This window comes from Schistocerca serialis, chromosome 2 (genome assembly GCF_023864345.2).
Source record: "Schistocerca serialis cubense isolate TAMUIC-IGC-003099 chromosome 2, iqSchSeri2.2, whole genome shotgun sequence".
Taxonomy (NCBI): domain Eukaryota; kingdom Metazoa; phylum Arthropoda; class Insecta; order Orthoptera; family Acrididae; genus Schistocerca; species Schistocerca serialis.
In genome coordinates, this window is record NC_064639.1 from 356864698 (window position 1) to 356888504 (window position 23807).

The window sequence follows — 23807 nt, forward strand, 5'->3', positions numbered from 1 at the left end:
TTGTAGTGTCACTCGCGCAACTATACTAAAAACTTTTTCATTAGCTTTCAGTTTCTAAATAAATTTCGTCTAGAGAACAGAAAACGTTGTGCAGATGCATATTCGATTAAAAATTCGCTTTTCCTGTCACACACGCACATACACACACACACACACACACACACACACACACACACACAGATATATATATATATATATATATATATATATATATATATATATATATTCCTCACACACAAAGAAAGAAAATATTTTATGTGGACATTTGTCCAGAAACGCTTACTTTCCATGTTAGAGCTCATTTTATTACTTCTCTTCAAATCACATTAATCATGGAATGGAAACACACAGCAACAGAACGTACCAGCGTGACTTCAAACACTTTGTTACAGGAAATGTTCAAAATGTTCTCCGTTAGCGAGGATACATGCATCCACCCTCCGTCGCATGGAATCCCTCATGCGCTGATGCAGCCCTGGAGAATGGAGTACTGTATCACAGACATCCACAATACGAGCACGAAGAGTGTCTACATTTGGTACTGGGGTTGCGTAGAGAAGAGCTTTCAAATACCCCCATAAATGAAAGTCAAGAGGGTTGAGATCAGGAGAGCGTGGAGGCCATGAAATTGGTCCGCCTCTACCAATCCATCGCTCACCGAATCTGTTGTTGAGAAGCGTACGAACACTTCGACTGAAATGTACAGGAACTCCATCGTGCATGTACCACATGTTGTGCCGTACTTGTAAAGGCACATGTTCTAGCAGCACAGGTAGAGTATCCCGTATGAAATCATGATAACGTGCTCCATTGAGCGTAGGTGCAAGAACATGGGGCCCAATCAAGACATCACCAACAATGCCTGCCCAAACGTTCACAGAAAATCTGTGTTGATGACGTGATTGCACAATTGCGTGCGGATTCTCGTCAGCCCACACATGTTGATTGTGAAAATTTACAATTTGTTCACGTTGGAATGAAGCCTCATCCGTAAAGAGAACTTTTGCACTGAAACGAGGATTGTTGGATGAACCATTCGCAGAAGTGTACCTGTGGAGGCCAATCAGCTGCTGATGGTGCCTGCACACGCTGTACATGGTACGGAAACAACTGGTTCTCCCGTAGCACTCTCCATACAGTGACGAGGTCAACGTTACCTTGTACAGCAGCAATTTCTCTGACGCTGACATTATGGTTATCGTCAACTGCACGAAGAATTGCCTCGTCCATTGCAGGTGTCCTCGTCGTTCTAGGTCTTCCCCAGCCGCGAGTCATAGGTTGGAATGTTCCGTGCTCCCTAAGACGCCGATCAATTGCTTCGAACGTCTTCCTGTCGGGACACCTTCGTTCTGGAAATCTGTCTCGATACAAACGTACCGCGCCACGGTTATTGCCCCGTGCTAATCCATACATCAAATGGGCATCTGCCAACTCCGCATTCGTAAACGTTGCGCTGACTGCAAAACCACGTTCGTGATGAACACTAACCCGTTGATGCTACGTACTGATGTGCTTGATGCTAGTACTGTAGAGCAATGAGTCGCACGTCAACACAAGCACCGAAGTCAACATTACCTTCCTTCAAATGGGCTAAATGGCGGTGAATCGAGGAAGTACAGTACATACTGACGAAACTAAAATGAGCCCTAACATGGAAATTAAGCGTTTCCGGACACATGTCCACACAACATCTTTTCTTTATTTGTGTGTGAGGAATGTTTCCTGAAAGTTTCGCCGTACCTTTTTGTAACACCCTGTATCTAAGAATTTGGCCAGCTATGGACCGCATACAACTTAAGACTTATGGTGTTTCTTTTTCTTCCGTTCTTCCCAGTGCTTCTTCATTTTCTCGCCAACTGCTCGTCTCTGCTCATCTGTCCACACTCTCTTGGGTCGAGGTTTTGGCTCATCTTCTTCACAGTTTGCTTTTTCTATCAGTAGCCTGAAGTGATTTCCTGTCACGTATTATTTCTTCTCTAACACCTATTTTGTTGGCGTCTTTCTTTACTGCTTCTATCCATCCTACAGTTTTTTCAACTTACAAACGCTATTAAAAATTTTCTTTGTAATCCGTGTTTATTCCATTCTTTTTAAATGTCCACAAAATTTTAGCCGACTCTTCCTCATTGTATCTGCGATCTTTTCCGTATTTTTCTATAAGTCTTAATTTCTTAATTTCTCCTTTTCATCCACCTATTTTACTTATTTTTCTCAGGACCTAGAATTTTTCTTAGTATTTTTCTCTCTCTTTTTCCTAGTTCTCTTAATTTTATATATATATATATATATATATATATATATATATATATATATATATATATATATATAGCTGTAGTATCGCGTACACACGGTATAAGAAGTAGAGCATGTGCAGAGCTGTCATTTGTGCATAGGTGATTATGGTGGCACGACGGGAATTAACAGATTTTGAACACGGAATGACAGTTGGAGCTAGACACATGGGACACTCCATTTAGGAAATCGTTAGGGAATTCAATATTCCGAGAGCTACAGTGTCAAGAGGGTGCCGAAGATACTAAATTTCAGGCATTACCTCTCACCACAGACAACATACTGGCCGAAGGCCTTCACTTAACGTCCGAGAGCAGCGGTTTTTGCGTATAGTTGTCAGTACTAACAGAGAAATAACATGCCGTGAAATAACCGCCGAAATCAACGTGGGACGTATGACAAACGTATCGATTAAGACAGTGCAGCTCAATTTGGCGTTAAGGGGGTATGGCAGCAGAAGATCAATTCGAGTGCCTTTGCTAACAGCACGACATCACCTTCAGCGCCTCTCCTGCGCTCGTGACCGTATCGGTTGGACCCAAGACTACTGGAAAACCGTGACCCAGTCAAATGACAACCGACGGCAGTTGTAAGACCTGATGTTAGGTTTCGAGTGTGTCACAGGTCCCACGAAGCACTCGAACTGAGCTGTTCACAAGGCACAGTGCAAGCTGGTGGTGGGTCCACAATGGTGTGGACTGTCTTTACATGGAATGTACTGGATCCTCTGGTCCAACTGAGTCCATCACTTACTGGGAATGGTCATATTCGGTAACTAGGAGACCATTTTCAGTCACTCGTGGACTGCACGTTCCCAGACAAAGATTTAATTTTCTTGGATGACATTGCGCCATGTCACCGGGCCGCAATTGTTCGCGGTTGCTTTGAAGAAAACGTCGGACAGTTCGCATGAATGATTTGGCCATCAATCGAACAGTTACGGGACATAATAGAGCGATCAGTTTCTGCAGAAAGTCCTGCACCGGCAATACTGGCTGTATAGACAGCATGGCTCAATATTTATGCAGGTGACTTCCAGCGACTTGTTGAGACCATGCCAAGGTGAGCTGCTGCATTATGCCGGGCAAAAGGAAGTCTGTCACGATTGCAAGAGGCGACTATTGGGAGGGCGTAAGTAGAGTGGGTTCTGTGTGAGGAACCATTCTCCCAGTTCCCTCCTTGCCAGTTTTCGTCTTTAGGATTGTAGTGGCTTGCGGTCACCGGTTGGCGCAGTGAAAGAAGATTCAGAATTATTATTACTTATTCCCCCCCCCCCCAAAAAAACAAAAAAAAACAACAAACACTTTGCGTCTTGACTCGTGGTTGGCATCATCTGTCAATGCCCTCTGAGGAATCGCGTTGTAAGCGGCCCTTCATCCCGCTCGTGGCAGCTGAGCTAATACCACACGGTTCGTTCCATCGTGCTGCTGCACTGGCGGTTCGCCACTTGCGGTGGCGCCGGCTCCGGCTGTACTGCGGCGGTGAGTGACGGCGGAGCGTGTATTGGTCTTAAACACGCCGACATGGAAGGTGCTCTGCCCCTCCAGCTCACCACACTTCAGGCAAATGCCAGGATAGTTGCTTTGAAAGGGCCCGGCCGATTTCCTTCCCCATTCTTCCCAAATCCGAGCTTGTCCTCTAGGAACGCTGGTGTTCTCATCCTGGTGGGACGGAAAGACCTACAGGTCCTCGCATCTGCGACAGAGGCAGACTGTGCTATTGAACTCTGCGACTGGTGATTACGGCAACATAGCGATCTCCCCAGTAGCGACCAGTGGCTGTTGTCCGTAGCGTGCAGGGAATATGCAACAAACTTGTGCCAGACGTCACTTCGCCGCAATTAGGGAATCGAGAGCGAATGTCATGTATGTCACCGATCCATTTGACCGACTGCCTTACAAGCTAAACTGCTGGGGTATTTGTGGAGAGAAATAGTGTCTAGTATTTACTGGGCGTCTTTCGTCATGACCGCACAGGGCTTGCTACTATGAAGGTATCAGCGGTTTTCCTTCTGCTGTGCTTGCTTCACGAGTTTGTTATAGTACGGAACTCGTTCGTAACAGCACTTGGTACCATTTTTTTTTTCTTTGCACTCGCCTTAGCCTTTCTTTTACCATATAACGAAAATGACGTGTCCCTGTTTGGCTGCTCTGACCCCACAACATTCTGCTGAAGTCTGCTCTCTGGCACGCTAGAAACACTGAAGTTGTGTTTTGTCCTGACCCAATACCGGTGGTGACCTGCGGCCGCCTTGTGTCGACATTGCCAGAATGAAGTGAGATAATTTCGCTGTGTGACTTCGAAACTTTTACCTGTGTTACCGTCCGATACAAGGTCGGCATGCAACACAATATTGGAAGGTATCCCTTGAGAATTATCGTTGTTTTTCAATTAGTCTTTTTGTCCTAATAATGGCGGGTGTAGAATGCTGCCATTCTCCTAATGGTGCTACATAATAACAACACGAAAAATGTAAATTCAAGCCTTGCTGTTGCCTTTCGCAGCTGTTACTTTATGCACGTAAATCTCCACAGATCGCTAATATCACATCTTTAATCTTTTTGCCGGCCGGGGTGGCCGAGCGGTTCTAGGCGCTTCAGTCTAGAACCGCGCGACCGATATGGTCGCAGGTTCGAATCCTGCCTTGGGCATAGATGTGTGTGATGTCCTTAGGTTAGTTATGTTTAAGTAGTTCTGAGTTCTAGGAGACTGATGATCTCAGATGTTAAGTCCCATAGTGCTCAGAGCCATTTGAAGCATTTTAATCTATTTACTTTTTCGTTTTTATGTACCGCGTGTTGTTCCCACTTCATTGTTGATTGTTGCAACGTTTGCATCGCGGCTACCAGTCAGATATGAAACAATCGTGCTCCCATTAGTTGTTGTGTATTCGTTTCAGACAGTGCTCGTAACGTAATATATTGCCTTGTGCTTATGTGAAACCATGCATCATTTACTAAGTGTTGAAGAGTCTGTGAAGATCAGTGTGCGTACTTACTTTGAGGCCGCAAAAGAACAGGTTGCCAGCAGTTCCGTATAGAAGCCAGTAAAGAGAACTTCTGAATGTCTCGGTATTAGTGAAAGCAAAACGAAGCGAATTTCGAGAGAATATGGAGAAACTTTGTCTTGTATCACCAAAAAATAGTTCTGGCAGGCACCAGACGTTTGTATTGGACGAGATTACGCAGTGTGTCATAAGAAGAAAAATCGAAGGTTTTTACGTGGAAAAGCAGTTTCTAACAGTGTCAGCCGTGTTGGAAAAGTCGAAGACTGAAGTGGAAGTTTTTCCTGATGTGAGAGAAAAACAGTTTGGCGTGCTTTTCGAAAATTGTGCTTCAGTTACAAAAAGTTCAACTAAATAACTAAATCCCTGTGCTGATGGAAAATAACCAAGTTTTGATTTGTGCCCACTATTGCGTTTACACGATGATATCTTTCCATATCTTCGGACATGCAAGTCCGAAGTAACGTTGCATTCTTCTGAACAAGATAGACACTGCATTATCGTATTAAACCCTCATCTTCCTCCCCCCGCCCCCCCCCCTTCCTTGCTCCACACCAGTTATTCTTAAAGCCATCAATCGTATTACAGTTGGACTTTTCCGAGGGAATAACATGTTCTATACAATAAAACGCTTTGGAAAAGCACAAAAGTTCCAGGAAGGACTATTCCGATCTTTTTATAGCGAAATGCGTGAAAGATTGTAGTATTTTAAATTCTACTACTCACCCGGATATTATCGTAGCGGCGAAGGAACATCTTTCGGGGATGTCGTCGAGGGCCTTGCAGCGCTGTTCCATCGTGAAGCGCCGGATGCCGGAGACTCAATCTGTTTGCGGCCACAGGGGAACATAAACAGTTGTCAGCTGGAGTGCAAACAGTGTTGGCCGCGACAGCTTGTTTGCGCAGCCGCGGGAGCGGTGACCAAATTTACGCGCCCTCCAGATTCATATTGAAATGAGGCGCCGTTGCAGCACGGCGCTCGCTGTCGTCGCAGCCGCGACAGGAATGGTGCCCTCCGCAGCGGTTCCACTCATCCCGACCGTCACAGCCAGCGATTAATACTTCGCACCCGAACGGTTTTGTTATACTCTTGCGCTGTCTAACAGTCAGGGGAGATAGAAAATGCTCGAGACGCCTAACTCTGTTGCAATGGTTCAAATGCCTCTGAGCACTCCTGAGGTCATCAGTCCCCTAGAACTTCGAACTAACCTAACTAAGGACATCACACAGATCCATGCCCGAGGCAGGATTCGAACCTGAGACCGTAGCCGTCACGCGGTTCCAGACTGAAGCGCCTAGAACCGCTCGGCCACCTCGGCTGGCTCTAACTCTGTAGTTCGTATTTAAATCAGTTCGCGTTTGACAGCTAATGGGCTGAACTGCTGACTTGGGCGCTGCAACGGTAGGAGGCAGGTGTTGTCAGTTCTCAGTGTGTCGCCGCTCTCGTACGGCGAACCGATTTTTGACACATTTACAAGGGAAACTCCCCATCGTAACCCCATCAGACGTAGTGGTAAAATGGCTCAGAAACTGAACACAAGTCAGGCATCAAAACAGGAATATGTGCAACATCGTACGAGTTGGGAGAATCACGGCGTCACGGTGTGGGACGGCTCAGCCGGAGTTCCGTGTTCAAGTCTCCCTCGTGCCTAAATTTCCCTTTCTTTTTTTTTCACAAAATTATGAACTTTCCGTCTGGTCATTGACGTGTCTGTTCTCCTTCTCCAGTCTTCGCAATTGTTGTACTTCACACTGGTTACAGAATAAGAGTCATGTGGTAAGAATATATTACGGTCGCAAGCAAATGTGATGAATAGTGAGAGCAGGCGAGATGGGAGAAATGAAAACAACAAATAAACTGGTGTGATCTATGTTACAACAAAGGAATTCAAGAGACAAAGCTCCAATAAAAAACGCAAGGGTCATAACATGTGATACTTGTGTTGAGCAAATAGGAGCTACGTACGTCTGGAGGTCTCTCCCCTACAACTCGTTGCAAACGGACGTTACACCACGACACAGAATTGAATACAGTAAACAGACGCGATAATGAACGTTCATAATTTTTTGAAAAAAAAAATGTTGCAGGAGGAAGATTTGAGCACAGATCTTCTCCTTTGCAGTCCAAAACCCTGACCACATAACCACGATGCCGGGGCTACTCAAATTTGTTTGATGTTGCACAGCCGGCCGAAGTGGCCGTGCGGTTAAAGGCGCTGCAGTCTGGAACCGCAAGACCGCTACGGTCCCAGGTTCGAATCCTGCCTCGGGCATGGTTGTTTGTGATGTCCTTAGGTTAGTTAGGTTTAACTAGTTCTAAGTTCTAGGGGACTAATGACCTCAGCAGTTGAGTCCCATAGTGCTCAGAGCCATTTGAACCATTTTTGATGTTGCACATCTTGAGCTTCAACCGTTCACAGTTCCGATTTTGCTTCTTTTTCACAGTTAGTTACACCTTCTTCCTGTTTTCATTCTTGATCTGTGTACAGTCTTTAACGGGCTGTCCACTGCGCCATCTCACCACTAAATCTGAGAGGGATGCGATGGGGTGTTCACTTGTTAGAGGCACTACAGTTGCACGTACCACATGTGAATTTCAGATGTTTTACGTCTATTTTTAGGACATAGACACATAAGAGGAAACACATACGCAGCATGTTCGTGAAGTACCGTTGTGCAGTCAGAGCTTCCTCAATGGCTACTAACAGTGATTTGAAGCCGTACCCGGTGGCTCCCCACATCGTCTGCATGAACTAACACCACTGTGCCTCCCAAACCTATAAAACAGTTGGACATCTTCTGGTGACGATGGTCATTCAGGGTCATTCACAACGGAACTTCGTTGCTGAACACAATGCGACGATATTCATCAACAGCAGTACGTGCTTTCCGTTAGAGGTAACACTCCAAACTCAGCCGTATGTGTTGTTGCGTTAATGGCAGTCTGCGCAAGGACAATAATTCCCTTGTCCGACTGCTGCTAGTCTCCGACCACTGGAGGGAGACGACACAGTATGTTGCAGGGAGTGCGTAACTTCTTCTCGGATGGCAGGCGCAGATGTGAGATGTTTACGATGTGCTTGCTGAACAATACGGGGATCCTGCTTTGTGGTAGACTCGATCGACAGGAATATTGGCGACGAGTATTCCTGTCCTCACTTCCCATGCTGTCCAACATCGGCCCACTGTCTCACCCAGACAGCCCGCAAATCTGCATACTGCACGATTCGACCAGCCGGCTAACTGGTGACCCACAATAAGGTCCCTTTCAAAATGTGTCATGTGTTGATAGCACAAGATTACGCGGAATCTACCTGTTGTTTACAGTAATCACTCAATATCTGATGACGTTCACGCTCCTATTATACCCTACCAGGGCTGGTCAGAACGCTAAACATGCATTCTTCTGGCTGTTCTACCTGTCTGTCACAGAGGAAGAATGCATCTCTTATCATTAACATACCCTCCAATGTGCACATGTACGAAATGACATTACTCGTACATCCGCCCATGTCTTCTGGGTTGTTCAGCATCTTTGTCAAGTAGTGCATATATACACTACTAGCCATTAAAATTGCTACACCCCGAAGATGACGTGCTACAGACGCGAAATTTAACAGACAGGAAGAAGATTCTGTGATATGCAAATGATTAGCTTTCCAGAGCATTCACACAAGGTTGGCGCCGGTGGCGACATCTACAACGTGATGACATGAGGAAAGTTTCCAACCGATTTCTCATACACAAACAGCAGTTGACCGGCGTTGCCTGGTGAAACGTTGTTGTGATGCCTCGTGTAAGGATGAGAAATGCGTACCATCACCTTTCCGACTATGATAAAGGTCGGATTGTTGCCTATCGCGATTACGGTTTATCGTATTGCGACATTGCTGCTCGCGTCGGACGAGATCCAATGACTGTTAGCTGAATACGGAATCGGTGGGTTCAGGAGGGTAATACGGAACGCCGTGCTGGATCCCCACGGCCTCGTATCACTAACAGTCGAGATGACAGGCATCTTATCCGCATGACTGTAACGGATCGTACAGCCACGTCTCGATCCCTGAGTCAACAGATGGGGACGTTTGCAAGACAACAACCATCTGCACGAACAGTTCGACGACGTTTGCAGCAGCATGGAGTATCAGCTCGGAGACCATGGCTGCGGTTACCCTTGACGCTGCATCACAGGCCGGAGCACCTGCGATATGGTACTCAACGACGAACCTGGGTGCACGAATGGCAAAACGTCATTTTTTCGGATGTATCCAGGTTCTGTTTACAGCATCATGATGGTCGGATCCGTGTTTGGCGACATCGTGGTGAACGCACGTTGGAAGCGTGTGTTCGTCATCGCCATACTGGCTCTGAACACTATGGGACCCAACATCTGAGGTCATCAGTCCCCTAGACTTAGAACTACTTAAACCTAAGGACATCACACACATCCATGCCCGAGGCAGGATTCGAACCTGCGACCGTAGCAGCAGCGTGGTTCCGGACTGGAGCGCCTAGAACCGCTCGGCCACCGCGGCCGGCCGCCATACTGGCGTATCACCCGGCGTGATGGTATGGGGTCGGTCACCTCTTGTTCGCATTGACGGCACTTTGAACAGTGGACGTTACATTTCAGATGTGATACGACCCGTTTATCATCTGCATTTCTTCTTGGTGTAGCAAATTTAATGGCCAGTAGTGTAGCAAACGCAATAGATTCCGAGTTTCGGAAACATCCGTTGCCGTTGTTGGTATTTTGTTGATCAAAGGATAAAAAAATATTTCAGCGTAACGTAAATTTTTGCTGATGGGACATCCACAACTGTTATTTGTATTATTGATGATTAAATCGTCCGCGACAGTTGTACAGTAATTTACTGACTGAAGACATTAAAACGGCTACACAACACTTCAGTCAGCAAATAACTATACAAATTTGGCGCGTGTTTTAATCATGAGTATTTAAGTGCGTTGAGAAGTTTTCGGACATGATTTGAAATGTTTGAAGCTGTTTCAAATGGTTCAAATGGCTCTGAGCACTATGGGACATAACATCTGAGGTCATCAGTCCCCTAGAGCTCAGAACTACTTAAACCTAACTAACCTAAGGACATCATACACATCCATGCCCGAGGCAGGATACGAACCTGCGACCGGAGCGGTCGCGCGGTTCCAGACTGAAGCGCCTAGAACCGCTCGGCCACACCGGCCGGCTGAAGCTGTTTTCCAGCCGAAAAAATTTCCACTGTTTCCAAAATACCGTACCTCTGGCGCTTATTAAAATTGAATACAGTTGTTAACATGCTTCGAGGCACTAAAAAGATTTCGAAATTTCTACAGTAAACCCTTGTGTGATAGAGAAAACCTCTCCTGAAGCGTCTGCCACTGAACTTCGTTAGGCGTCTCCATAGCTTTGTAACAACGATCTCTGGATGAAACGTGCACCACTTATATGGTTCTTGCCTGCCTCGTTTTTCAACCCTACTTGGTAAGGGTCCCAGACTCATGAGCAATACTCAAGAAATGGTTGAAGAAGTGATTTGTAAGCGTTTTCTTTCGTGGATGAATTACATTTCCTTAAGATTCTCCAAACGAACTTAAACCTTTCATCTCCTTCTTCTACAATTTGTTTTACGTACTCATTCTATACTGTACAACAGAGTTAAAGGATCATGTTTTTGAAACTCCTTCATTGTGTTCCATTGCAACGCATAAGTTTTAAATTTCGGTCAAAGGAGGGTATAACCTTTCTCAGAAATTCTGCAAAAGCGTGGCGCCCTGTAAAGTCACCCTAGGCCTCGACGAAGCTTCGGACAGCAATGTGTCGACACATGCGGAAAAAGACCACACATCAGAAGTTCAGACGACGAGTAAGGTATGTAACTGATGGCACATTGGCATCAAATTTTACCACAATTCTGCCAAAAGCGACCGTGGAAGTGTCACGCAGTGGAAATGTCGTCACGATCCCTCTTGGTCAGATTTCAGCTCTTCTTGTGACCCCTCTATGATAGCTGTCAGAACCGCGACGCCCCGAGTTGAAATCACGCCGTTTTCTTAAGAGTGGCCGATGAAAACATTCGAGACACAACGCTTGTCATAACAGGCACGAAAAGGCGTCAAGGGTGTGGCATTAATGGGGTCAATGAATCCAGCCCTTTCCCTATGGCGTTGATTCCCACATATTTCGTGATTGAAAATGACAGTTCGCAGTGCGATCTTGAATCTGCAGACATCTCAGTAAATTTCAATCGTTCTGAAAGAAAGGGGAGCTGCCTCCCCATTGAATTTGATCACACTCCTTCGTATCGCAGATCGACTGCAGTTTATGGTCTCGTGTAAAAATGGGAACTATTAGGGATCGTTCAGAACCAGGCTGGCAGCTCGGATCGGAAGAATGGCAGGGCGTTGCCTACCTGCAGACACCTGGGTCTATTTTGCAGGTTGTCTCTGTACACGTTCAGTTTTAAAATTCCCAGGAAGGTGGGCGTGTGCTCCGAGTATTTACCGAACTGCGGGATCTTAGAGGGACCCTTTGCCGTTTTATTCACGCATATGTCAACGTCGCAGCCCCCCTTCCACTCACCCCCTCCCATCGTGTTGACGCCACACGAGGACGTGAAATAGGTTTGGAAAAGCCTAAGCAGCCTTTACTGCTTCATAACATTTCGTGGTTTCGAACGCTACCCAGTGGCTTCAATCTGTGCACAAGAGCATAAATTGCATTCGAACTGCGTTGTGTCTGATGTGTTTTCCTCGGCCACTCATGAGTAAACCGCATGATTTCAGCGCTCGGCATCGCACATCTGACCTCCATCGCAGAGGCATCAAAAGAAGGGATTAAAAGTGAGTAAGAAGGGCTGTGACGACCTTCCCCTCGTGCGACACGACCACGGTGGCTTTGGGCAGAGTTGTGGTGCCAATGTGACATTATGTTTTCCGCATGTGTCAACACCTTACTGATTTAAGCATCGTCGAGTAACCACACATCTGTATCATTACGGAGGAATTTTGTACGTACTTTTTGTAGTGTTGGCAGAAGAGCAAACACTGTGTTTCTAGAGGAGGCCGAAATGCACGCGTTTAATTACACGCTGACTGGCGTGAGGTCTGGAACAGGACAATATCTTGAGAATTGTAAATAAAGTGCGTAGATGATGTAATACTTAACTTTAATCCACAATTGTAGAACATCTCTCGTTACGGTACATGCTTCATAATATTAATTATCAGTTGAATTCGGCGCCTTGCTAGGTCGTAGCAAATGTAGCTGAAGGTTATGCTAACTATCGTCTCGGCAAATGAGAGCGTATTTGTTAGTGAACCATTGCTATGAACGTCGGCTGTATAACTGGGGGGAGTGCTAGTACGTCTCTCTAGACCTGCCGTGTGGTGGCGCTCGGTCTGCTATCACTGACAGTTGCGACACGCGGGTCCGGCGTATACTAATGGACCGCGGCCGATTTAAAGGCTACCACCTAGCAAGTGTGGTGTCTGGCGGTGACACCACACTTTTGAGCCAAATTTCAAATTTAAGCGCTGCATTGGAAGGCAACTACGGGGTTTAGTAAAAGTGGTCCTTTTGTTCTGTTGCGCATTGTACTTTAGAATACTCCGTATGGTACTCTTCGATATTTTACTGTAGTTACCCTTTCCGAAGATATGTCGAACGCTCATTCGTCTATTCATGAACAATATAATACATTTATTTCCGTTCAGGTTCAACAGCCAGTCCCTGGAACAACCGTCCCATGTCTGCAGGTCATCCTGGATTACGTTACCGTCTTATTCCAATAGAATCTTAGAATAGCCTGACGGAGCCTCCTATGCTATCCATTAGATCATTAATGCGAGGGGCGTTCAAGAAGTATTGCAACTTTTTTTTTTTTCAGAAAGCCGGTTGGTTTTATCCAGGATTCCAGTACACCATTTATCCCCCACTTTTTCAGTTACAGCACCCTATTTTTCATCATAATCTCCGTTCAGTGCGACGGCTTACAAAACCTCACTCGGAGGGTCTGTAAGCCTGCGACCTACTACTCTTCTGGCCGACTTCGTAGCAGACTTCTTGGTGCATCAGTAACTGCCCCATCATCCATGTACTGCCGCCCGTGGATTGTGTCTTTCATTGTACCAAATGAATGGAAGTCTAAAGGTGAGAGGGTGGATAAGGATGAAGAGTCCAACGAAGTTTTGTGAGCTCCTCTCGGGTGTACAGACTTGTGTGAGGCCTTGCGTTATCAGGGAGAAGGAGAAGTTTGTTTGCATTTCATGCTGAAGTCGTTTCTTCAATTTTCTGGGGATAACACAATGCGCTTCAGACGTGATCGTTGCTCCATGAGGAGGACATCAAACAGAATAACCCCTTCAGAGTCCAGAACGCCATCGCCATGACTTGACCGGCTGAGGGTCTGTGAATCCTGGTAATTAAGGAGGGTAGGTTCGGTTAAGATTGTGGACGGGGCCCGAATCAGTTACTATTCGTTTGCTTTGCAATTTCACTCATTAATTTTAATACATAATTTTTGAAAACAAAGTGCTACGGTGTTCCATTCTCCATTATGGCGCTTTGTCTCCGGTTCATACTCAAATGCCCACGTTTCATCCCCACTAGTAAGATTTTGTAAAATACCAGGCTCAGTCTGAATACGTTCCGAACTGCATTTAACTGCCTCGTGCTGCGGGGTCTGCTTCATTTGACGCTATGGGCACGCTGACCTCTCGCTATGTAACGTCCAAATTTATGTGCACGACTGAGAGACCTCTGGCAACATACTCGCACGCTTTCAGTCATTTCCACAGTGTACTTAATATTTTATGTTACTTTATTTAGCTCGTCGTTAAGATTTACAGAGCAGTATAGTTACAACCCAACAAACTCCTGCCCGCCCGCGCTCAACATTCTTTAAGGAACTGAACTCCGTTCTAAGAGAAATTAGTTTTTCACACATCTCAATCTTTGTAAAATGATACCTCTTGAACTATGTGACCACAATAATGTAACTTTAACCCACATTCACTGGTATACTTAGGTGATACTGTCTGCTACAGGTATTCCAAATACCAGTGGGTGAGGATTCATATGACTTTGGTTTGTATTACCTGGTGTACCATTTTCTGCTTCAAAAACAGTGACGAAACTAACTTTCGAAACATCCCTCATAATCGTGTAACGTTTCAATTATACATCGAAGTACTAATTAAGTTTTTCTCAATTATCCTGATTATTTTCAAGGAATTGAATTTTATGTACGAAACTAGACTTCACGCTGGTTAATTTGATTCCCATTTGTCAGTTTACCACTCTTCGTTTGGCTGTGAAAATCCGGACAAGAATTTCCCGCTAATCACTAATGAAATTTTCTTGATTTTCCTGATTAGTAGCAAGGAATTAAATATTATTTGCAAAGCTCGACCTCATACTCGGCAATTTGATACCACATTTGTCCATTAGCCATTCTTCGTTTAGCTGTGAAAATTCGGACAAAGCTACATTGCGTAAATTCTAGCGAGTCTTGATTCTGTCCCGACCAAACATTTCGCCAAAAATGAACACTTCGGACACACAGAAATGGCCCTACTCTCCTCGATAACCAACACCTAGAAGGTAAGTATATGTACAAGAATTATGGATTCGGGATTACACGAGGAACGTTTCAAAAGTAAGTCTCATCATTGCTTTCCACATCGAAGTTTTATTGCTAAAAACTAATACAGCATGGCATCATGAACTATACACCTTGCACTATTTTTTCGACATGGTCGCCACCGACACTGAGAGATCTATCATAGCCTGCAGTCAGTTTGAAGAAACCACTCTGGTAGAACTCGAAGCCTGCGATGCAAGGATTTGTTGCACAGCCTGCTCCACCTCAGCATTGGTGTGTAAATGCCTACTCGAGAGAGTGGCTTTCAGTGCAGGGAACACTTCGATATTCATCCTCCACACTTTGCCTTCCTTCTCTGAACTTGCAACAACAGCGATCAACCATTTAACGAGAAGTGATCTCTTCACCATAGACGGTCTGTAGGCGTTCATGAATGACGGACACACTAGCCCCCAAAACGCATTCATACCGGATAACAGTACGTACTTTCATTGCGACCATGATGTTAGTACATATCGGTCTGCCGATGTGATATGCACTCGCATAATCTCGGGCACGTCGATCCACTGATACTTTTTCTTCTGCGGTGGTCCCCTGATGACCTTCCCGTTGTTGAACCAGTAACGGGTGAAAATTCATATGCCTGGTATGCTATCTTATGAATCAAAAACAATGGCCACTCCTACATTCTAAGTAAGAGCTCTTATTAATGACGTTTAAAATAGACAGGGCAGATCTCAACTGCATTTTCTTTACTGTAGCGTCAGATCAGTGTGAGGTTGTCTAGTGTTCACGGGATTATGCATGGGGCTGCGCTGGTAAAAAAAGACGGCGTTGTGGCGCGTCGCAATGTGATGGACGAGCACGAGCGCACCCAACCCCAGCCTGCATGCAAAACGCACGCACCCATCGCTGTCGCCGCGAGATAGGCTGCCCGCCGCATAGACCGCGGCTGCGCTCCAGGCGCGCCAATAAATCTCTTCTCGGTCGGCTGCAGCGAACTGCAAAACGAACACACTTACACACCCGTCAGACACTGTATGTGCGTCCAGCGGTTCCGCATCTACGGCCTAGCTAGCGAACGTGAATTATTGAAGCTATATCGTCGCGTAAATTACGATCACGGGTCGAAATAAATATCTCGTACACGTGTGACAGTTGTGCTCACTATCCCCTGGTTTGTTCAGGGTGTACGTCAAGAATAAGTTGCACCAAGTGAAAAAACTATGAGAAAAAAAAATCAAAATACTCATGTTCAGTGCAATTGTAGTCGCCTCCAGATGAAGCAACAGCAGTTTGTTTCCACACAGTGATTAGTGTTTTCCTCACGTGATTCTCAGAAGAAGTGAGTATTCTACATGTATTTACCCGCTTTAGGTAAGTACTTGCATAATTTTTTAGCAATAATTTGTGTGACTTACTTTGTAGTGTAAGCAAGACAAGGGTTGTCGTAAAAAAGAAATTGTTCAAGATATACACCGGTCTGCAAAACTTAAGAAGTAAAGTAACTCTCCCATAGTGCGTCCCTTCCAAGTAATACAGCTCCGTGATACTTGGACCGTACACAGAAAGAAGGACCACAGTACAGTGCAGAAGGTAACTGAATGAAATACGCAGCGAGACACACAGAAATGACACTTTTGTTCAAGGGCAATAATTCAACTGAAGCCATTGTGATTTGTGATGGTCCCTTTGATATTACAAAAGGCGTGACATAATTCTTAATTGAGTGTGTGCTCGCCACGAACGGCAATGCATGCCATGCAACGTGCTCCCATGCTGATCACAAGGCTGGAACAAATTCTTGTGGTGGGGCGTTTCATTCTTCCACCAGTACTGTTGCCAACTGCTGGAGGGTGCATGCGAGCGTGCTGCAGTATGACTCCCCATTGCATCCCACAAACGCTAAAAGGGTTTCAATCGAGGAACGGGCAGGTCAGCCCGTTCGCCGAATATCATCTTGTTCCAGGAGCTTCTCCACCTGCGCTGTCCGATACGGTTGCGCGTTTTGGTCCATCAAAATGAAGTCAGAGCTGAATTAACCCCTGAAAAGACGAACATGCGTAAGGAGTAAGTATCACAATAACGTTGAGTGGTGGGTGTAACGTGTTAAATCATTTGGAGGTCAGTTGGCCCACACAGCACTATGCTCCTCACACCGCAACACCTGGACCAGCAAAATGATCATCTTCGACAATGTTCCTGGGTGCGTTACCTGTTTCCACTTTTGTCCAATTCAGTGTTCAATACTCATAGTGAATCTGCTCTCATGCAAAAACACGGTGTGACCTCATTCCTCTTTGGTGCGGTCCCTATGCTCGTGGCACCAGTGCAAACAGTACTGCCGATGTGCGAGTGTCAACACAACACAGCGTTCTGTTCCAACACCCCCATGCAGTCACCGTGCCACTCTGGGGCGTGAGATTGCGTGCCTTGCAGTCCTGTTAAACGTGGTTGCCCTGCTGTTTGACATGACTCCCTTCTTGCCTGTCGCACAATGTAGTGGTCGTCTCCTGCTGCAGTTGACCATTGTCGACAACCTCCTCTTCTCCGGGCAGGAATGCCTGCGGTTCGGGACGTTCCCCGTGAACGTGAAACAATGTTGGGAACAATAGGAAACTTCTAGGCTACACTCGTCACATATCATCCTTCTTCTAATGTACCAATGATTCTTCAAATGAATCATCCAAATATTGTCTCCGGGCCATGTTGTAATGAAGAACACCATCACAGCACACTGTAACTGCTTGCTGAATGACACACACTGTCCTCAGACACAACCCACAGATACTAACTCTTCGTCATGGATATTGGCAATACTACACCTGAGCCACAGTCTACTAATTCAATGGCGCCACGGCTCACAATGTACCTCTTTATTATTTACGCCATTTGCGTATCTTTCAGTGGGTATTCAATTCTTCCCATCGTAGAATTAGACTCCGAACTCAGAATTCACTTTAACTTGTCTTTATTATCTCTCATACATCTTCCATCTGAACGAGAGACAGGCAAAAAATCTAAACCTCAGACAAATATGTATAGAAAAGATAAAACAAAAACAAAACAAAAATCCTATGTGCCATCACCACTTTTGTACAAACTTTAATACAGCAATCAAGGCTCATCCACTTCAGGTGCTGGCGATCGCGTTCCCTCTGATAGCCCTAAGTTGAATTTGGCATTGTCACCTTAACAGGCACTGGAATTGAATATCGTCGAATAACAGCAATTGGTCCCGCTAGGGTACGAAGTCTATTTCCAGATATTAGAGTCACGAATTTTACGGGCAACAATAACTGTGTCCTCTTTTACATAAGTAGTACCGTTTCTCGTTCCTGGGTTTATATAACACCAATTTAGACTTAAACTCAGGGGTACACAAAATCACAATTATTATGCTACTGACCCCGTAGTGCGTACTCAAATATATACACGAACATAAACCACGCAACACTTTATTACCTCAGAGTGAGCGTCCCAATATCACACAATACCGCAACCGCTCAATTACCTTAGAGCGTGCGTGAATACTATATACATCAAATAGAACCACAACAATTTCTGGAGTCTTGTGTGCACGACGAATACCACGGATCGAACTCTAACCCCAGTGCAATGACTGATTCTACAAATATGGCCCACAGTTTCACAGAAATTAGAGCTTAACTTTGTAACAGCACGCTAGCCCGTTTCTTCATACACCACTTGAATACTAGTAAACATTTTCCACGCTGTTGCAGAGTCGGTTAATCAATTCCTCCACATCGTTAATGGCAGCAAAAATCTCTCCAGTCCTACGACTCAAAATTAACTCAAATCAATTAGTTTAACGTACCCTACTTTCTCTCGCGGAACAATATAAACTGGGACAGATACACTGTCGGACGCACTAAGTTCTGATCGAACACACCGACTGCATACAAGCTCAATAATTGAATAAATCCTCTTGACAATATTCTCACACAATTTATTAGTCGCGATCTCACCTAGATACGCGATCTATTATCTTTCCCGACGACTGTAAGCCAAGATGAGCTTGCGTCTACCAGCTCTAGCGTAGGCTTCACTTTTTTTTTTTTTTTTTTTTTTTGGTCATCAGTCTACTGACTGGTTTGATGCGGCCCGCCACGAATTCCTTTCCTGTGCTAACCTCTTCATCTCAGAGTAGCGCTTGCAACCTACGTCCTCAATTATTTGCTTGACGTATTCCAATCTCTGTCTTCCTCTACAGTTTTTGCCCTCTACAGCTCCCTCTAGTACCATGGAAGTCATTCCCTCATGTCTTAGCAGATGTCCTATCATCCTGTCCCTTCTCCTTATCAGTGCTTTCCACATATTCCTTTCCTCTCCGATTCTGCGTAGAACCTCCTCATTCCTTACCTTATCAGTCCACCTAATTTTCAACATTCGTCTATAGCACCACATCTCAAATGCTTCGATTCTCTTCTGTTCCGGTTTTCCCACAGTCCATGTTTCACTACCATACAATGCTGTACTCCAGACGTACATCCTCAGAAATTTCTTCCTCAAATTAAGGCCGGTATTTGATATTAATGGACTTCTCTTGGCCAGAAATGCCTTTTTGCCATAGCGAGTCTGCTTTTGATGTCCTCCTTGCTCCGTCCGTCATTGGTTATTTTACTGCCTAGGTAGCAGAATTCCTTAACTTCATTGACTTCGTGACCATCAATCCTGATGTTAAGTTTCTCGCTGTTCTCATTTCTACTACTTCTCATTACCTTCGTCTTTCTCCGATTTACTCTCAAACCATACTGTGTACTCCTTAGACTGTTCATTCCGTTCAGCAGATCATTTAATTCTTCTTCACTTTCACTCAGGATAGCAATGTCATCAGCAAATCGTATCATTGATATCCTTTCACCTTGTATTTTTATTCCACTCCGGAACCTTTCTTTTATTTCCATCATTGCTTCCTCGATGTACAGATTGAAGAGTAGGGGCGAAAGGCTACAGCCTTGTCTTACACCCTTCTTAATACGAGCACTTCGTTCTTCATCGTCCACTCTTATTATTCCCTCTTGGTTGTTGTACATATTGTATATGACCCGTCTCTCCCTATAGCTTACCCCTACTTCTTTCAGAATCTCGAACAGCTTGCACCATTTTATATTGTCGAACGCTTTTTCCAGGTCGACAAATCCTATGAAAGTGTCTTGATTTTTCTTTAGCCTTGCTTCCATTATTAGCCGTAACGTCAGAATTGCCTCTCTCGTCCCTTTACTTTCCCTAAAGCCAAACTGATCGTCACCTAGCGCATTCTCAGTTTTCTTTTCCATTCTTCTGTATGTTATTCTTGTAAGTAGCTTCGATTCATGAGCTGTTAAGCTGATTGTGCGATAATTCTCGCACTTGTCAGCTCTTGCCGTCTTCGGAATTGTGTGGATGATGCTTTTCCGAAAGTCAGATGGTATATCGCCCGAGTCATATGTTCTACACACCAATGTGAATAGTCGTTTTGTTGCCGTTTCCCCCAATGATTTTAGAAATTCTGATGGAATGTTATCTATCCCTTCTGCCTCATTTGACCGTAAGTCCTCGAAAGCTCTTTTAAATTCCGATTCTAATACTGGATCCCCTATCCCTTCTAAATCGACTCGTTTCTTCTTCTATCACATCAGACAAATCTTCACCCTCATAGAGGCTTTCAATGTATTCTTTCCACCTATCTGCTCTCTCCTCTGCATTTAACAGTGGAATTCCCGTTGCACTCTTAATGTTACCACCGTTGCTTTTAATGTCACCAAAGGTTGTTTTGACTTTTCTGTATGCTGAGTCTGTCCTTCCGACAGTCATATCTTTTTCGATGTCTTCACATTTTTCCTGCAGCCATTTCGTCTTAGCTTCCCTGCACTTCCTATTTATTTCATTCCTCAGAGACTTGTATTTCTGTATTCCTGATTTTCCCGGAAAATGTTTGTACTTCCTCCTTTCATCAATCAACTGAAGTATTTGTTCTGTTATCCATAGTTTCTTCGCAGCTACCTTCTTTGTACCTATGTTTTCCTTCCCCACTTCTGTGAAGGCTTTTTTTAGAGATGTCCATTCCTCTTCAACTGTACTGCCTACTGCGCTATTCCTTATTGCTGTATCTATAGCGTTAGAGAACTTCAAACGTATCTCGTCATTCCTTAGTACTTCACTAGCAAGTCTGAACTTCTAAACCCCAGAAACCATAGGGGAACCAATTAAGACAATCACTTCGCAATTCCATTGCTCTTAACAGTTCTTCGGCGGCCTTTGTCTCGTTGAATAGTGGCAAACTCGATGCGATGATATCTCTGGCTCGGACAGCTGAAGTCTCTTACTGCCGGCGGGAGGAGACACTTCGTACAACTTGCTCGTTCTGTCAAGTGTGATCGAAAGCTCGCTTTTCTACAACAGTTGCGCACATTAACACTTTAGTTACAGAACAGACACACATTTATAGCCATTCATCACGTATTTAATACTTGGTAACCGCTAAATTAATATATTGGAACGAGTCAAAGTCCATGACGGAACCCAAAAATTTTTCTCCTCTCACACTTGGTGAACCAGTTGATTGGTATTGGTATAATTTTTGCTAAGTTTCAGAACTTCATCGCGTACCGTTGTAGATTTCTTGCTCCAACACGTATTGTGACACAGTCATTGAGACTAGTTTTGTAAGATCGATACTGACGCAACCACGACTCTGATTGAACTGACCTTGAGTGCGTTGTGAAGCCACATGATCTCTCCCCACCATCACCCCGGTCCAGCCCAAGCAGTGTGAGGTACAGTCGCGTCGTAATAAAATCACTTGCATTTCTTTATGAACACTCCATGTAGATAGGCAGACGCAGTGTGGCAGCAGTACTCAGATTGCACCTAGTGACTGATTAGTGTTGTATTCCTTATTATATAGAGGAACGTAGTTTCTTGATGGACAGGAAGTGCACCTGTACAGGGACAGAAAGCTAGCTAAAGCCGGAAATATGCTCAGCAGAAATTTTTTCAAACGATCCAACAGTGCTCAGAAAGATTGGATTAAATACAATTGATGGTGGAGTATTTATTGCTGTCAGACGTAGTTGAGCTTCTAGTAAAATCGAAGTAGATAGTTCCTGCGAAATAGTAATTTGGGTAGTTTTACCGACCCCCCTCCCCCCCCTCCCCCCCCCCCCCCCCCCCCGCTCCCCCGACTCAGAAGATATAGTTGCTGAACAGTTCAAAGAAATTTTGAGTCTCATTTCAAATAGGTACCCCACACATGCAATTATAGTCGGTGGTGACTTCAATCTACCCTCGATATGCTGGAGAAATTATACATTTCAAGCCGGCGGCAGGCATAAAACGTCATCCGAAATTGTACTGAATGCTTTCTCAGAAAATTATTTTGAACAATTAGTTCATGAACCCACTTGAAGCGTAAATGATTGCGAAAGCATACTTGACCTCTTACCAACAAATAATCCTGGACAAATAGTGACTATCGTGACGAATATAGGGATTAGCGACCACAAGGCAGTAGCTGCTAGGATGAATATTGTAACTCCTACAACCATCAAAAAGAAACGCAAAGTGTATCTATTTAAAAAGCTGATAAAAATGGTCTTAACGTCTTTTCAAGAGACTATCTGCACTCCTTCCAATCTGATCAAGTAAAAGTAGAAAAATTGTGGCATGATTTCAAAGAGATAGTATCGACAGCAATTGAGAGATATATACCACATAAATTGATAAGTGATGGTACTGATCCCCCATAGCACACAAAACAGGTCAGATAGCTGCTGCAGAAGCAGCGAAAAAAGCATGCCAAATTTAAAAGAAAGCAAAATCCCCAAGACTGGCAAAGTTTTGCAGAGATTCAAAATATAGTGCGTACTTCAATGCGAGAGGCTTTCATTAATGTCCACAACGAAACTCTGTCTCGAAATCTGGCAGAAAATCCAAAGAGATTCTGCTCATACAAAAGCACAACAGTGGCAAGACAGAATCAATACCTTCACTACGCGATAACAACGGTGAAGTCACTGCTGGCAGTGCCACTAATGCAGAGTTATTAAACACGGTTTTCCGAAACTCCTTCACCAAAGAAGACGATGTAAATAATCCTGATTTCCAATCAAGAACAACTGCCAAGATGAGAAACATAGAAGTAGATATCCTCGGTGTAACAAAATAGCTTAAATCATCTACTAATAATTTCCGGGTATGCAGCCGGATCCCGTCGACATTCTGCCACGATATTTCGGCCCAGAGACGTCCGGCCATCATCAGGTGAGTACACAACTACTGAAGATCCCAGGTGCAGTCGCGGTATTTATGCCGAATCTCGCGCATAAATACCGCGAATGCACCTTGGCTCTTCAGTAGTTGTGTACTCACCTGATGATGGCCGGACGTCTCTGGGCCGAAATATCGTGGCAGAATGTCGACGGGATCCGGCTGCATACCCGGAAATTATTAGAAGAAGAAATACGCCGGGAAAATTTCAGAAGTCACATAGCTTAAATCACTTAATAAAAGCAAGGCTTCCTGTCCAGACTGTATACCAGTCAGGTTCGTCTCAGAGTATGCTGATACAATGGCTCAATATTTAGCAATTGTATACAACCTCTCACTCACAGAAAGATCCGTACCTAAAGACTGGAAAATCGCTCAAGTCACACCAATACCCAAAAAGGGAAGTAAGAGTAATCCGTTGAATTACAGGCCCATATCACTAACGTCGATCTGCAGTAGGGTTTTGGAACATATACTGTATTCGAACGTTATGAAGTACCTCGAAGAACACGATTTATTGAGCACGGATTCAGAAAATATCGTTCTAGCGAAACACAACTAGCTCTTTATATCCATGGAGTAATGAGTGCTATCGACAGTGGATGTCAAATTGATTCCATATTTTTAGACTTCCA

General features: G+C 44.6%; 1 protein-coding gene across 1 annotated transcript in view; it reads left to right on the forward strand.

Annotated features, from left to right (window-relative positions):
- LOC126455984 (uncharacterized) overlaps positions 1–23807 on the forward strand; it is a gene marked incomplete at its 3' end in the record, with an annotated part of 1226620 nt that overhangs the window by 527531 nt on the left and 675282 nt on the right. The window contains exon 20 of the mRNA XM_050091741.1: positions 16470–16488. Within this exon, the coding sequence (XP_049947698.1) occupies positions 16470–16488 (19 nt within the window). The remainder of the gene's footprint in view (positions 1–16469; positions 16489–23807) is intronic.